Genomic DNA, 15,769 nt, shown 5'->3' on the forward strand with positions numbered 1-15,769 from the left:
TTCAAAGTTGAAGAAGATATGGTGTGTAGCAGTTTGATGTTATTGATGAATTCCAAAAATAGATACTGGATTGTTTGTAATCTGTACCTGGGCATGATTGAGTTATGATTAGGGCGTTTGTGGGAGGAGGGGCACCCGGCTTGCCTCAGTGGCAAACAGTGCGGCAAGAGGTGACACCGCCTCTGCCCACTGGGCCTAGACAAGGTGACCACGCCTGACTAGGCCTTTGCTGCTAGCGGCTGGCCGGCACCGCCCTCCCCCTTCCTATCTCCCGCCTAGCCCAGCTCTCACTTCCCCTCCCCCCTCCCTTAAACCTAACCTCTTAGTACGCTGTTTGCCCAGCAACAGCTTACAACCACCTATCAGCTTAGTAACAGTGTCAGCCTATCAAGAGTTAGCACATACTCTACTGGCCAATCACTAGCCCAATGCCAGAACATTGCCTTATATGGAAACAGCATTTGCCCTAGCCAATCAGAACCCGCCACACCACTCCCCAATCCTATAAATCTGCATCCCCTTCCGCAATAGACCAGACTTGTGCCATCAGCCTGTCTCCGCGACTTCTTCCTGGGTCGTGCGCCCTCCACGCCTTCTGAGCCCCCGAGGGAAGCCTCAGCGGCCGTACGAGGCTTTCTTCCCCACGCCAGGGACCCCTCTCGTCCCACAACGGGACCCCACTCGTCCCATAACAGGGACCCCGTTTCGTCCCTCAGGCGTTTAGTCCCTGCCCCTTGGTGAGTGGGGACTCACAGATAAAAGGCATGACAAAGAACAGAGTTGAGGGTTTTCCGATATTGGAGTTTGATGCTGAAGACTTAAGCTGGAGCCTGAGGAAGTAAACTCACAGAGGAAAGAGAAGCCAGCCCCAGGAAGAAAGGAACCTTGAACTCAGAGAGAAGCAAGCCCTGGAAGGGAGGAACCCAGGAAGCCTGAACTCTCACAGCTGTCGGCAGCCATCTTGCTCTAACAAGTGAAAATAGACTTTGGTGAGGGAAGTAACTTATGCTTTACTGCCTGGTATCTGTAGGCCCCTACGCCAAATAAATATCTTTATAAAAACCAACCAATTTCTGGTATTTTGTATCAGTACCCCCTTTGGCTGACTAATACATGGTGCCTGCCCTCAAGTGAGCTTATAGTCTAGAAGGGAGACAGAAAAGTGTATCAGTAGATACCTTCTCAGTGGGCTAAGAAGGACACATGTAGTGCTGTGAGGTCACAGAGAAGAGCCAACCAAATCAGACTGGAGGTCAGGGGGGAGCTTCCCAGATGAGGCAATTCTTTTTTTTTTTTTTTAACTTCATTTTGTACATTTAATAATTGAAAATATAAACAATTTAAAACTAAAAAATATATATAGTTGAATAAAAACATACATTTCTCAATTAAATGTACTGGATACATGTAATTTTTTTTAAATCATACAATATGTTACACAATACATTTGGTTCATAGTGGCACAATCATACAGTATTTGTCCTTTTGTGTCTGGCTTGTTTCATTCAACATAATGTCCTCCAGGTTCATCCATGTTCTCATATGCTTTATGACTTAATTTCTCCTTAAAGCTGCATAATATTCCATCGTGTGAATACACCACAATTTGTTTATCCACTCATCAGTTGATAGACACCTGGGTTGTATCCAACTTTTGGCAATCATGAATAATGCCGCTATGAACATCACTTTGCAGATATCTGTTCTTATCACTGCTCTCAGTTCTTCTGGGTATATACCCAGTAGTGGTATTGCAGGATCATGTGGCAAGTCTATATTCAACTTCTTTAGGAACTGCCAAACAGCCCTCCACAGTGGCTGCAACATTCTACTTTCCCACCAGCAGGGAATTAAGCGTTCCTTTCTCTCCACATCCTCACCAACACTTGTAGTTCTCTGTCTTTTTAATAGTGGCTATTCTGATAGGTGTGAAATGATATCTCATCGTAGTTTTGATTTGAGGCAATTCTTGAAGCAAACTTTTGGGGTGAATAAGAGAAGAAGAAAGTTGTGAAATAAAATAAGGCATAACAATCTATTTAACTATAAATGCATTTCTATGAGTTAACATCTTCAGTTACTTTGTTCACAGACTTGAGAGAAAGCAACACTGGCATTTATGTTCCTTGCACAAGCAGGGACACTTGTCCTTTTCTTCCAGCTGAAAACTTCTCTGGTGTTCCCCACGCCATCCTTGTGGAGCTGTGGGCCACGTGAGCACATGAGAAGTGTTGAGGATGCTGGTTGGAGCAGAATGGAGCAGGAAGGGGAGATTAGAGGCAACAAAACATCCACCTTGCTCAGTGCACAATTTAGCCTGCAGTTTGTCCTGTTTGTGCCCACCCCTGGTTTTTCACGGGCTGTAGTCTGATGGACAATACCATTTGGCAGATACCTACTTAGTGTTGTGTCAGTGACATGGTCTCTGGTTTTAGGGAGCTTGGTTTAGTAGAATTCATACAGATGGTATAAATACTTAAAACACTCAGGTTCAAAAAATATAATTTTATCCTGTGACAACCTGACAAAAGTGATGGAGAGGAGAAAGTAAAGGTAGCCTCACAGTAAGAGTGATGTTTGAGCCATGCGAAAAAGAATACTGCCTTTTAAAGATAATTTGCTCAGTCATTCTCTTGCTTGCTCTTTAATTTGTGTGTTCAGTAAACCCATCAAGTGAATAGGAGACGCCAGGCCCTGAGTTTTGTGTGTCTTAAGGAAGAGAAACAAGAGGCATAGTCTCTTGGAAGCAGATGTGGCTCAACCCCTTGGGCACCTGCCTATTGTATGGGAGGTCCCAAGTTCGGGTCCCTGTGCCTCCAAAAAAAACAAGACCAGTTAGATGCTGCCTTCTGCTGAACAAGCTAGACTCTGCCCCCACTGCCACAAGCAGATGCCACAAGCCAGCAGACCCTGCAGCCCATGCAAGTGGATGTGGCTCAGGCTGTTGGGCACTTGCCTCTCATGTGGGAGGTCCCTGGTTCAGTTCCAGTGCCTCCTGGAGAAGGCAAGCAATGAGCAGACAGAAGCGAGAACCATCTGGGAGAAGGGGATATAATTAAAGTAAATAAAAATAAATCTAAAAAGAAAAAAAGAAGGCATAGTTCCTGCCCTCAGTGAAAAGAAAAGGAAGGAGCATAAGACCAGAGACCAGGGGACAGATGTCACAACTGACCAACTAGTTATCTGCAGGTATCTCATTGAGATGGAGGGAGTTAGTGGCAGAGACTTGACAAAGAAGGCGCCCTGGAGGAGGTAATAAATGTGACTTATTTATTTCTCTCCCCTACCCTGCCTGACCCCCCCCCCCCCCAATTGTCTGTTCTCTATGTCCATTCGCTGTGTGTTCTTCTGTGTCCACTTGTATTCTTGTCAGCAGCACCAGGAATCTATTTCTCTTTTTGTTGCGTCATCTTGCTGCATCAGCCCTCCGTGTGTGTGGCACCACTCCTGGGCAGGCTTCACTTTTTTCGTGCTGGGCGGCTCTCCTTACGGGGCACGCTCCTTGCGCGTGGGGCTCCCCTACGTGGGGGACACCCCTGCATGGCACAGTACTCCTTGTACACATAGCACTGCGCATGGGCCAGCCCACCACGTGGGTCAGGAGGCCCTGGGTTTGAACCGCAGACCTTCCATGTGGTAAGCGGATGCTCTATCCATTGAGCCAAATCCACTTCCCTGAGTTCCCTGTTATATAGTCTTTTTACCATTTCAAGTTCTTAGACTTCAGTGAGATGAAGAGCTCTGAACTCTCTCCCTAAAAAAAAATGAGCTCCCACACTGAAAAGAATGTACTTCTAGAGGGATTTCTACATCTCTAAAGTCTGTCCATGAGCCCCTACTTAGCAACCCTAGCAAGAATGAATTTCCATGGAGCAGCAGGGACATGATGCCTGAAAAATGCTGGGGGCTGCTTTCTGAGTACTTGGGAGAGACTTGTGACAATTCTAGCAGTCCTGAGAAATCCCTTAGTAACCACTTTTCCCTGCTTAGTGTTCGTGATGTGCAAATACATAAATACAGTCAGAAACTTGGTTCTGGCCAGCAGAAGTTAACACTTGCTAAACCGTGAGCAGCAGTTCTTCACCTTACTTTTTAAAAAATCAACATTTTTATTACTTTGTAGCTAATTTCACCCCAAAATAAATACATCTCTCACATGAATAAATGAAAGAAAGAGATGACAAATTTGATTTAGAAATACTAAAGTTGATCATGATAATAGAAGACCACCAGAAACATACTTTTAGTTAAACAAGGTGGGATTGTTGCTCATCACATAAGGGAGATTTCACACCATGGGGACCATGAGGAGTCTCAATGGCAGGGTAGTAGAAAGGACTTATTAAAAAAAATTTTTTTGTGTGTGATCTACTAACTTTAAAAAAAAGATAATTAAAAAATAAAAAAAAGGACTAATTGTAGGACTTGGTTAGTATTAGGTGATTTGGAGGAGGCTTAAGGAAGCATTGAATTCTGTCAGGAAGCAGGGTAATTCTGTGATTGGGTATCTTAGTAATCCTTATCTAGAAGGAAGGAAGACTAGAGCAAGACTAAAGCTGTAATTGGAAGAGAAGCAGCAATCACTCATATTAGCCAGGAGAGGAGCATGCGTGGTCATTTTTGTGGTTTGGATAGTGTTCGTTTTTATATGTGCTCAGACATGAGTACAGAGTGGTTTTTTTTTTCTTTTTTTGGTCTCGCTCCACTGTGATTGCAGAGTGGCTTTGCCTGATGTAAATGTTCCATGAAATCGTTGATGTTCAGCAGGGGAACGCCAAGGTCTAGTTGATAGCACCAGCCCCACTCCTAGATGCCAGGAGCTGCTTTTCTCTTTTTCACTCTCAACATTCAGATATTTGCCTTCTCTTCTTGCCTCCTCCTCTATCACGCAGGCTGCTCTCTTAGCTCATGTGGGGAGTTGTCTTCACCCTCCGTGTTTCCCCAGTGTATCAGCCCCCTTCTTGGCTCCCTTGTTCCCATAACCAGACAGACACCACATGGTGCTGAGCTTTCTCCATGATGTGCTGACTGCCTCACCCCCCAAACCCGCCCATCCATTGCCTTCTGTTCTTTCCCCCTTTGCCAGACCCTTATCCTAGATGGGCCTCGTCCCCTCTTGTGTTTCTGAGCACTTCAGGAGGAAGCCATAAAGCTGGAAATCCATAGCTGCCTACCATGCTGCCCGGCAGTCCTTTCTTTCACACCTTGCTTACCCCTGGTTGCACCCTTGAGACCACTTTTCCAAAAATATTGTTCTCTTCAGGTGCCCATCTCTGCACATCCCCTCTTTCCAGAAGATAGTCTCTGTGCCATGTAAACAGTGGCCATCTAATATGATCTGCCTCAGCTTCCTTATTCCCTACTTTAATTTTTTTCCCATATCTCTACCTATCCTCTCTCCCTTTGTCCTAGGGAAAATTCTCATTCCTTTCCCAGCCTAGCCCCTCCACTAGTGTTTCCAATCCTGTCAGCTCTTCTCAACACCCCCACGCCTCTGCCCACCTTGCCCCAGCATGAAGGCCTCTTCGTGCTGACTCCTTTGCTCTGTCAGGAGATTCGTAGGAAGTGGCCTTCCCTGGCCGGCCCTGTGCTTCCTCCTCATTCACTCACACACGAACCTTTTGAACACTTTGTGTTTGCACTCCTCTTCCTGCCTCTTGAGGGTGGGATATGCTCTAGTCATCACTTTGTCTTAGATTACATCTTTGCAAACTTTACAGCATCAGACAGGCTTTTTCCTTAGGTTTCCTCATACAGTACGCTCTGGTTCTCTTTCTGGCTTATGTTGGGTTTGCTTCTTCATAATCTCCACAAGTAGCTTTTCTACATGTCTCTGATTCTCTCTCCCCCCCTCCCCTCCTTGTTTCCCCCCCTCCCCCTCTCTTGCTCTTCCTCCTTCTATGTTTTCCCTTCCTTTCCATCTACTCCCAAAACTTAACAATTCACAAAGTTCTCTCTCTCTTTGACCTTTCTCCAGAGGTCTAGTTTTCTTTCTTCTAACTGCCTGCTAGCCCTCTACCCAGGGTGTCGTGCCAGCTAGCTGACCCTAGATTCATCAGCCTCACCAGAACCAGTTCCACTTTCCACCATTTCTGTCCCGTTCAATGACATCCGCATTCTCTCAGTCACCCAGAGTCCTCTTTGGCTCTTCAGACCCAGAGAGCCTACTTTTGCATTGTCTCATGGTATTCACTAGGTTACACATATGTTGTTTTGGAGCCTATCAACTTGTCACTTCAGGGTAGGGTGTTTGTCTTCTCACCTTTGCTTTCCACTGGGTGCCCAGGAAAATGCCTTTCCCAAAGGAGGGTCTTACTTTTGTTGAATGAATAATTGAAAATTAAGTGTTTGAATGCTTTATTTGGACTTCATGCACCAGTGAACATATTTTGCAGAGTTTTCTGAATACTTTTATTTTTAAGATTTATTTTTGTTTATTTCTCCCCTCCTACCCATTCCTCCTGTTGTGTGCTCTCTGTGTCCATTTGCCGTGTCGTCTTCTGTGTCTGATTGTATTCTCATTAGGTGCTCCAGGAACTGATCCTAGGGCCTTCTGGAGTGGGTGAGAGGCGATTACTCTCTTGCACCACCTCTGCTCCCCTGTTCTGCTATGTCTCCTTATTTTCTTTCCTCTGTATCTCTTGTTGCATTATCTTGCTGTGCCAGCTCTCCACATTGGCCGGCCCTCCTGTGCAGGACGGCTTTCCCGCACTGGGCGGCATTCCCATGCAGGACTGCACTCCTGCGTGGGACGACATTCCCACATGGGTCGCCAGTTTGCCCTCACCAGGAGACTCTGAGCATTGAACCCTGGATCTCCTATATGGTAGATGGGAGCCCAGTTGGTTGAGCCACATCCATTTCCCTACTTTTATTCTTAACCAAGCAAATACCAGAATAAAGTGCTATACACAGACCCTCGACTGTGGCACTTCTGCTCTTTTTCAGGAAGAGTAATTAGTTAAGGGTGTGTGAGTCGAGAGGCATTTATTTAACCTTAAAAACCAGATAGAATAGATAGGACTCTTATGTTTTTATGGCAATTTTAGATAACTTCCATCTTCCTTTATACATTGATTTTTCTGCCTTTTCCTCTTCTTTATTTTTAACCAGGTTTGCAAAATGGAAACTATCACTGTGACATAAGATGCTATTGATAGAGCATCAATATGATTCAGCTATTCCCCTGCCCAGCAGAGTGTGGCTGCTCTCCGCACAGCCGTGTAATACATATTAGTTACACAGACAGTGGAGAAGCCCTTCCCATCCATATGTATGTGCATGGCCTGTGGAAGTTAATAATGCCATATATCATGTACACGTAGAATGTGAAATGTACTTCGGAGTGACAGCAGGCTCATATAAAATGAGTATTGGTTTACTATTAGAGGATCCCAGGGAAAGATTTTTGTCCTTTCCTATCTGCTTTACTGAATTATTTCAGTCTGTCCCTGTGTGTCTCAGTGTCCCAGGCCCTCAGTCCTTTTTGTTGTTGTTAGCACATTCCCCTCTCTCCAGACACCTTACTTCCCTTCAGCCACATGGATAACAAAAGGACCCCTTCAGAGAAATGAAAGATAGCAATTACACATTGGTATTCATGATACAGGAGTCACTGTGACGTCCTTGGGGAGCTTAACAATGAATATCCAACATTAATTGCCACAGTAACTGCCTGTCTTACATTGCTGAAATATAATACACCAGTTTTACATAGTAAAATTATTTGCCACTGAAAGATTTTAAAAGAAAGATCCTATAATTATTTTGCTGTTTAAAATGACCAGTATTTTTTGTTTTTAAGAAAAATCCTGGGGGACTCCAATGACAGGGGGCTACGTTGTCGTAGGAATCAGGACACTAAGAGTGAAATCACAATTTTATCACTGGTTTATTGGCAATGATGGCAAGATTAGTGCTTTCCAATCCTTCTGAAAGGCAAACAAACTATATTGACATCCCTGATAGGTCGATGGAACTGATTAATTAGGCATAGTGGATATGGTACTTTTTAATCAGTGGGAGAAAAACGTCCTCTCTCATGTTTTTACCTAATTATAGGTGGGATTTTCAGTCAGTAATGGAGACAGTCTAGGAATCTAGGACATGTTTTCCCTTTTAAAGAAGTTACATCATTTTCTAAAGTGACGCCCACTTGCTATCAACTTTTCTTCTTTAATCTGGGTGTAGATCCTCAGAAAAATGGCAGATAGATTTTCTTACGTGCATTTACAGTTCTTTTTCCCTGGGCTACCCTACTCTTACTGGGTGCTGCGCACTGGGAGAATTTCACACTAAATGCTCTGGAAATGCTTATCCCTGGGAGGCTGAGTCCACACTGCTGGGTAAGCAGGGGGCCGCCTCTCTGACAGCGCCACGTCAGCGGGCCACGCTCGCTCTGGGCTAGGGGAGCTGCGTGTGCAGAAATGAATGATTGTTCAGCCTCCTCTCCTTTTTTAAAAGGAACTGAAATGAAGAAATACAGTGCACTCACCCATGACATCCGAATTTCAGCCTAGATGAGGTTCTAGCTAGAGATCCATTTATGCTTGTATTCTGGCGAAACGAGTACATGATAAATTTGAAGGCTACCTCAAGGCTGAAAAAAATTTATTGAACTGAATGATTGAATGGAGAGCTAATTTGCCCACCTTTTAAAGTAAGGCTGTGATGTAAATGAATATATTTATCAACTAAAACTACATAATATGGCTTGCTCATTGTTTTAATATTTATATATGTTTTATATAATTTTCCAATTTTAATAGAGCAGTTAGTTGACTGTTTAATAAGCATTAACTAAGTAAAAGAGAAGACAGTACACACCCAATTAAAATTTTGTCCTTGTAGAAACTCTGAACTTTGGATTCCCTAATTGTTCAGTTTGTTTTAAAAATGGACTTTATGGATTCCCCCTTTTTTTCTACTTCCTTTAAGCATTTATGCCTAATACTTTGTTTCTATAGAATTTGAGTCTGGAAACTACCATCAGAGGGAGGTTCTTGAGCAGACTCCTAATTTATTCTGACTCTTTAAAGTAACTCTAGAAAATGGAGCTTTGGTTGGCTCTTTTTTTTCCCTTTTTAAATTTTCTCTCCTTTTTTCCCTCTTCTGTCCATCACGACCATCCAAAATTAAAGCAAGATGATGACTTGACGACGGTTCAGGTTAAAGAGCAAGACCAGAGTGTCCTGGTGCTGAAGAAAGTGCCGAGCTGGGGCCCACCCCCCACAGCTGGGAGTGCGGAAAGTGATTGGAGGTGAGAGTTCTCCCTGCAACCCGCAGAGGCCCGCGCTCCCGTTTCCCTTTCCCCGCCTGCCGTCCCTCCTCTAGCTCCATCTCACTTGCTCTCTGCCTCCTCTTCCCTCCCTCCCTCCCTCCCCCCGCCTCTCAGCGTTCAAGCTGACTGCAGAGCTCTGAGCAGCTAGATGGACTCGGTTCCCACTGAAAGCACTGGGATGGCAGGATCTTTTAGCATTTAGGGGATGCCTTTGTTATTAACTGCTCACAATGGGCAGCTCCCGGCTGAGGGTCTTCGACCCTCATTTGGAGAGGAAGGATTCCGCGTCGCTCTCAGACCGAGCGCTGCCCTTGCCTACCTTCGATGTGCCTTATTTCAAATACATCGATGAGGAGGATGAGGAGGATGAATGGAGCAGCCGCTCACAGTCTTCCACCGAGGATGACTCAGTGGACTCTCTGCTCTCTGACAGATACGTGGTTGTGTCGGGAACCCCGGAGAAGATTTTGGAGCACCTTTTGAATGACTTGCACCTGGAAGAAGTCCAGGACAAAGAAACAGGTAAGGCGTGGGTGTCTCCTGCTTCCAGACTCACAGCTGCCGGTGCCCTTGTCAATATCTGCAGAGGCAAGGCTGCCCCTCTTAGCCCAAACCAGGGCGTGTTGAAACAGCACATGCTTTGTGCGCCTCCCCTTTTGCCTTGTGTTGTTCTGTTCTCATCCAGTAAATGGACACATGTAAATCCCAAGCAGCTGCCTGGGAAGTAGGTGTACAAAGAAAATGATATGTAGGCAGTTCTTGTTTCTTTGGCAGTTTCTACCCAAATCTCACCTAAAGGCAGTTGGCAGGAGGCCAGTGTTCAGTATTCCAGTGTTCAATGTGAAGAAATACAAGGGGTAGGGGGTTAGAAAGCGTTTACCTGGCCTGTGGGAAGTGCTGAGCTGGGGGAGTTGCCTCCCTGCTGAAATGTCAACAATTAATGAAACTACTCGTCAGCTACAGCTTAGCGGCAACTTCTGCCTTTTTCCAAGTGGCTTACAAACTGCCTGCTCAGGGCGAGCCCTGGTGTGCAGCCTCTAATAGGCATAGCTTTTCAGACCAGAAATTGTAATTCCCTGGAGCCTTATTGATCGGTCTTCTGGTCCTTTTGTATTTAATCTGCGTGCAAAATACCTATTTAGCTTTTTCACCCATGCACTTTCAGAGACACTAACTACTCCATTTACAAAATGACTTACCCACACCTCCTTTATTGCAGCGTCCTTGCTCTCTTAACCAGAATTTGTACTTCGTTCCAGTCTGGGGCAGCTTTTCCATTGAATAGGCCTCTGGCTGTCGCCTGACTTCTGCAGCTTGATCCCCTGACTAAAACGCAGTTTTTGTTGCCACCACAGCACCTGCGATGCCCACAGTTTGCAGTACATTCGCTAGAGCAAAAAGAGGCAATTGTATGTTGTATTGGGTCAGGGTAATCCCTTAGGTTTTTACCATGCAGGAGGGTTGTGAAATGACAGCGTAGGTAGGAGCAGGAGTTTGCTTGCCTTCCGGTAGTTTTGTCTGAATGTAATTATGTCTAGGTCTGTGTTGCATTATAAAGGGCAATAAGAGAAACAAGGATGTGAGGAATATGTAAACAGGTAAAAAAAAAAAAAAAAAAGTAGCAAAATGACCCAATCATGTATCCCACAATAGTGTCATTGTGTGGATCTAAAAAATCAAATAAATACCTAATTTTGCATATGTTGGAGAAAAATATCACTCGTCATCTATATTCATACGTGAAACAATAAGCTGAAAGAGAAAGCATATTCTCATGATACTGGAGTTGTTTTTGTATGCCTACAGATTAATATTTTGTGCATCCAAGCACTATTCCCATGTTCTGCTTCATCAGATCTAATCATCCTGGACCTGGGCATAATTACCATGTGCTGATTACCAGATTGCTTTACACAGGTGGTTTGGACTAGATTACTGGCAAGTTGTGTCATGGAAAGGACACCTCTAAATGATGACAGAGGTTTGGGGAGATTGGATGCTCTTTTTTTTTTTTTTCCAATAACACCACAATTCTGGTTTAAAGACTTGTTATTAATAAGCATAGAAATTATTAAAGCCAACACTAGGCCGAAGTTGGTTTCTTTTTTACTTTCTTTCTAATTGTCACTAGTTTGTTTTCCTTTTGCCTTTGAGAGAAATGGCCCAGGTGCTCATTAACCTGCACCAACTATTTAACGTGGGGGATGAAAAATCACCTGCATCACGGTTACTGATACCCGGAGTTGCCTGCTGTTGGGAAATGGCCACAGACATATCTGGCACCTAGTCACTTTCACTCCCTCTTCCTTCTCAATTGTATCGACCCTTAGGATAGAATAGGCTCCATCAGTCACTGCTCCGGCAGAGCAAAGAGCAGCAGGGCTCAGTGGCTTGGCCCTCGTGGCACCCAAAGGGAGGCAGGAGGGGACCAGTCAGGGCCGGTCTCACCTGCTTCCCGCTCATTTCCTTACAAGGTTGAGGAGGACACATGTGAAACTTCAGATTTCTGTGGGGACATTTGAGGGGGGGAAAAATGGTAAAGCCTTTTCCTCCAATCAAAGGAGAATTTCATGAGGAAAAAAAAGTCAACTCTGGAGAGTAACTGATGTGTGCCTAACAGGAACGCCTAAGTGGAAGTCGCATTTAGCTCCTCAAAACTTCAAGTACACAGGAAAAAATAGAAAATTTGGTTGATAAAATTAAAAGAAATATAATAAATATAAGTTTCTGGTACAAATCGAGAAAAAATTAATATTCTAGTTTGAATACAAAATAAATCTGATCTTTAAAGGCATCCAGGCTTCTTGTCCCTGACAGAGGTAAATTCTACTTCTTTATCTTGGTTGGGATGGGATGGCAGCCCTCGTTATAAAAGGCCTGTGTGTGCAAGAGCTAATAGTTGCAGAAACCATATGGAAGACAGATGGAGGAAAATGAGAAGGGGCTGCAATAAAAGTATGCAGCAGCGTTTTTATGTTCTTGAGCGCCCTTTTTAGGGAGATAGAGCCATATGGGGCCATGAAGAGCCATCTGGTGGTCCTCCTCGAGATCCCTGATGGCAATGGGGAGAAAGTCTAGGTGGGAAGAAAAAAGTGGTCCTGGAGGCTGGAAGGAGCCTTTCCTGGATGCTCACACTCTTACATTCCTGTCCCACCAGAGGAAGGGGAAGATGACCAAGAGATGCAAATAATGTCCCATCTCCTTCCCACAAAAGTCACTTAGTTATAAAAATGTAGGTGCAGGGCCCTATGTTTACATAGGACAAGTTGAAGTTGATGTTAATATGCAAGTAGAAGACAGCTTATATAATTGAATGGGATAAGGAGCATGCCAGGGTATAGAAAGGGCTATTGCAATAATTTAATGCATTTCTGTTGCTACCTGAATGAAGAATACAATAGAAAACTAAGCAATTATATATTTTATCACCAAATAAATTGAATTTTAAAAATGAAAATCATTTTAAAGATGCTGAAGAGCAGCTTTACTGATTTTCCTGAATAATTTGGTCCACACAACACCTACATACTTATTTTCATAATCCCCTATGAGCATGACTTTCTTCTCTTATAGTACCTGAAACAGAAGCCGTCAAGTAAATATCTGTGGAATGAATGGACAAATGAATCATTTTTTAAAGCTCTTAAATAGAAGATGAATGAAAAATGCTGAGTTGGAGGAAAAAGCAAAACAAAACAAAAATGCAAGGTTTTGGGTCTTCCTTTGCAGTGAGCTTTAAAATCTTCATTAATCACTGCTACTATCCCTTTGGTTTACTAAATTAGCAATAACACTCCCCAGGAGCAAGTAGCTATGAAGTTTAGTATGATCTAAATTTTTGAACATTTATTTTATTATCCTTCACTATTTGAAATGGAAAAACTATTTGAGTCGGGTAACTGGATATTTGTTTGTGAGCATGGTAAATGGCTGAAGCTGTTTTTAAAGATTTCCTTTTTCTTCCAGGATTCAGGTTCTGACTTGAAACTTTTGGAATGTTAGGGAAGAATCAAGCAGTTTCTGCAGCTCTCTTTTCTCTCCAAAAATAGGGCAGGCATCGTTGGGCATTCCCATCCTGGGAGAATTCCAAGGAAAACAAGAGAAATAGAAGGGCATGTAGGTAGAGGACCTAGAGAGATAGAGAGCTTTGCCCCTGCCTTGGTCTAGAGTGGCTGCTGCTCCTTTCGCCCCCCTGGAAAAAATAAAGTATGTTTTGCTTAGAGATCCTGCTGCTGGGAATAATGATGTCTGTTTTAAAGCTGGGGGAGATAACTGTATCAGATGGATTATGTAGAGAAAAATCTTCTTACTGATTTTTCTTTCTAAATCTGTGTTGTGATGTGTCTACCTTAAAGAAAACACAAATGGAACTATATTATTTGCTCCCCTCTTTCTTTTTATTTCTCCCAATTCTGTGTCTTTAGTTCTTTACCAATCTGTTTGAAGAAAATGCACTTATTTTCAAAGGTCTCCAAGTAAACTAAGCAAACAGAATAGGAGAGGTGGCTGGAATATATAAAGGCAGGTGAAGGCTACCATCTGATCCTCATTTGGCCTGGCCTGATTTCTTCAAGGTGTGATGATTGATTTACTTCATGAGGTTACCAGTCAATGTCTTCCATTACAGTGTATTCAGTGTGGAAATGTCCGCTCAGTCTGCTTCGATCATTTCATGGCTGCCTCAGTGTTGGTGATACGCTTTCATCAGATCTGTAATGCTAGTCAATTCCCCTGTAATAGCAGGTTGAGCATGTTATTGAGGAAGTGAATCCCTTACTGTTCTAAAGAGGCAACAACCTCTGTGAAAATGCCCGATTTGTATTATAGGAACACCTCACTTGAAAAAGTTCAAAAATTATTCTCTCGTGGTTTTTTTAGAGCACTGCCTTGGCAGAATCTTTGAGTAAAGCTAGGACAAGCCCCTCATTTTCGTGAACTTTTCTATCTTCTCCATGCCAACACCAAGCCCAAATAAGCATGTAATAAATTTTTGCTGTGGAGGAAAAGAAAATTAAGAATGTTTTTTTTCCCTAATCCTTGGAAAAGTTGAAGACAATATAGGTAAAGCTCTTCCTTGGTTACCTTGCCTTTTGGGATTTCTGGAAAGGTGTGGGGTTCCTGTTCCAAGCTTCCTCTCCTAGCTCACCAGACCAAAGTCCTACAGCAGCATGACTCTTGTAGGACTGAAAACTTTTTCAGGATAAGCAGACAATTTTTTTAGATGATGTTAAGCCTCTCCATGATTTTGGACAGTTGAAAAGCACATGAAAATATCTTGTCTGGGAAGCTTTTCTGTGGTAGTATTTTTTTGTCTTTGTAACTGACCCATTGCTCAGAAGTACCTGGAGCACTTTAAAAACTACCCACGCCTGGTTCCCACCCCCAGTGATTCTCACTCAGTTGGCCTGGTAAAAGCTCCCCAGGTGATGCTAAGATGAAGCCAGGTATTCAGGAGAACCACTGAAGAAACATTTCTTTTTCTCACATGCTTTCTTATAAAGAAAGTGGTTTTCTAGGTTTCTAATGATTATAAATATCTATTTTCCTCGGAGAGTTAGGGGCAGCATTCCCCCTCTCCTCCCCTTCCCCTTTTATTCCCTACCGACTGCTTTATGAGCCGCAGCATCATTTCTCTTAGTCCTTGCCCTGGAGCCCCTGCAGCTGGAGAAGTCTGAAATTCAAAGACTTGGACAAGTGGTCCACCCACTGAAGTGGTTTTGGAAAAATGAAGCAATCAGAGGGTACAGAGGTACTGGATACACAGCTGCCTGATTTCTCAGGTCTTGGAATGAAGAAGTGATGATATAGTAAACAAAATCCACTTGGATTTTGCAAGGGTTCTAGCCTACAAACAGCCAAGACTGTATGCTTCCATAAGAAATAATACTTTAAGGAAGGAGAAAATGCACGTAGGAAAGGAGAAATGCTGCTAAAATGAGATTCTAAAGCCAGACCTGGGCTCCCTTAATAAACCAGCCTATGATCTTGAGCAAGTCATAAACTAGATGACCTCTGAAGTATCTTCCATCACTTTGAATCTTTGCTTCAAAGGATTCTCTGTCAGTCTCTTTCTTTGCAAAATATGCCACAGAACCATAGAACTCTAGATCTAGGGGAGACCCTAAAATTCATATAGACCACCTCTGGAATCTTGCAGTCATTTTCCTGAAATTAGTATCTCTTAGCCATTGCACAAGGAGTTAGGATATTCGTTCTAACTTCACATTACTTTATATTACTGCAACATTTTCTTCAGCCCTGTAGAGCAGTTAGAATGTTGATGTTGTAGTAAGCTTGGAATCCAAGGCTCAGTGGCTGTAGACGGTAATGATTTAAATGTGTTTGTACATAGCCTCGTCCAATTGGGAAACTTTTTAAATTCCTTTGAGAAATTAGACCATAATATTTCTGAAGAATAGCATTGATTTATCACTTAGTAGTAAAATCCAATTGCAGAGTTTTATTACCAAGCCATTTTGGGATATTCAG

General features: G+C 43.3%; 1 protein-coding gene across 4 annotated transcripts in view; it reads left to right on the forward strand.

Annotated features, from left to right (window-relative positions):
* The window catches only part of RAPGEF5 (Rap guanine nucleotide exchange factor 5), a 232,817-nt gene that overhangs the window by 149,209 nt on the left and 67,839 nt on the right, over positions 1-15,769 (forward strand). For all 4 annotated transcript variants that reach the window (XM_058296892.2, XM_004461331.5, XM_023589624.3 and 1 more), the window contains exons 10-11: positions 9,141-9,259; positions 9,714-9,802. In XM_058296892.2, coding sequence (XP_058152875.1) covers positions 9,141-9,259; positions 9,714-9,802 — 208 coding nt within the window. The remainder of the gene's footprint in view (positions 1-9,140; positions 9,260-9,713; positions 9,803-15,769) is intronic.

Source organism: Dasypus novemcinctus, chromosome 5, assembly GCF_030445035.2.
Source record: "Dasypus novemcinctus isolate mDasNov1 chromosome 5, mDasNov1.1.hap2, whole genome shotgun sequence".
In the NCBI taxonomy this organism is placed as follows: domain Eukaryota; kingdom Metazoa; phylum Chordata; class Mammalia; order Cingulata; family Dasypodidae; genus Dasypus; species Dasypus novemcinctus.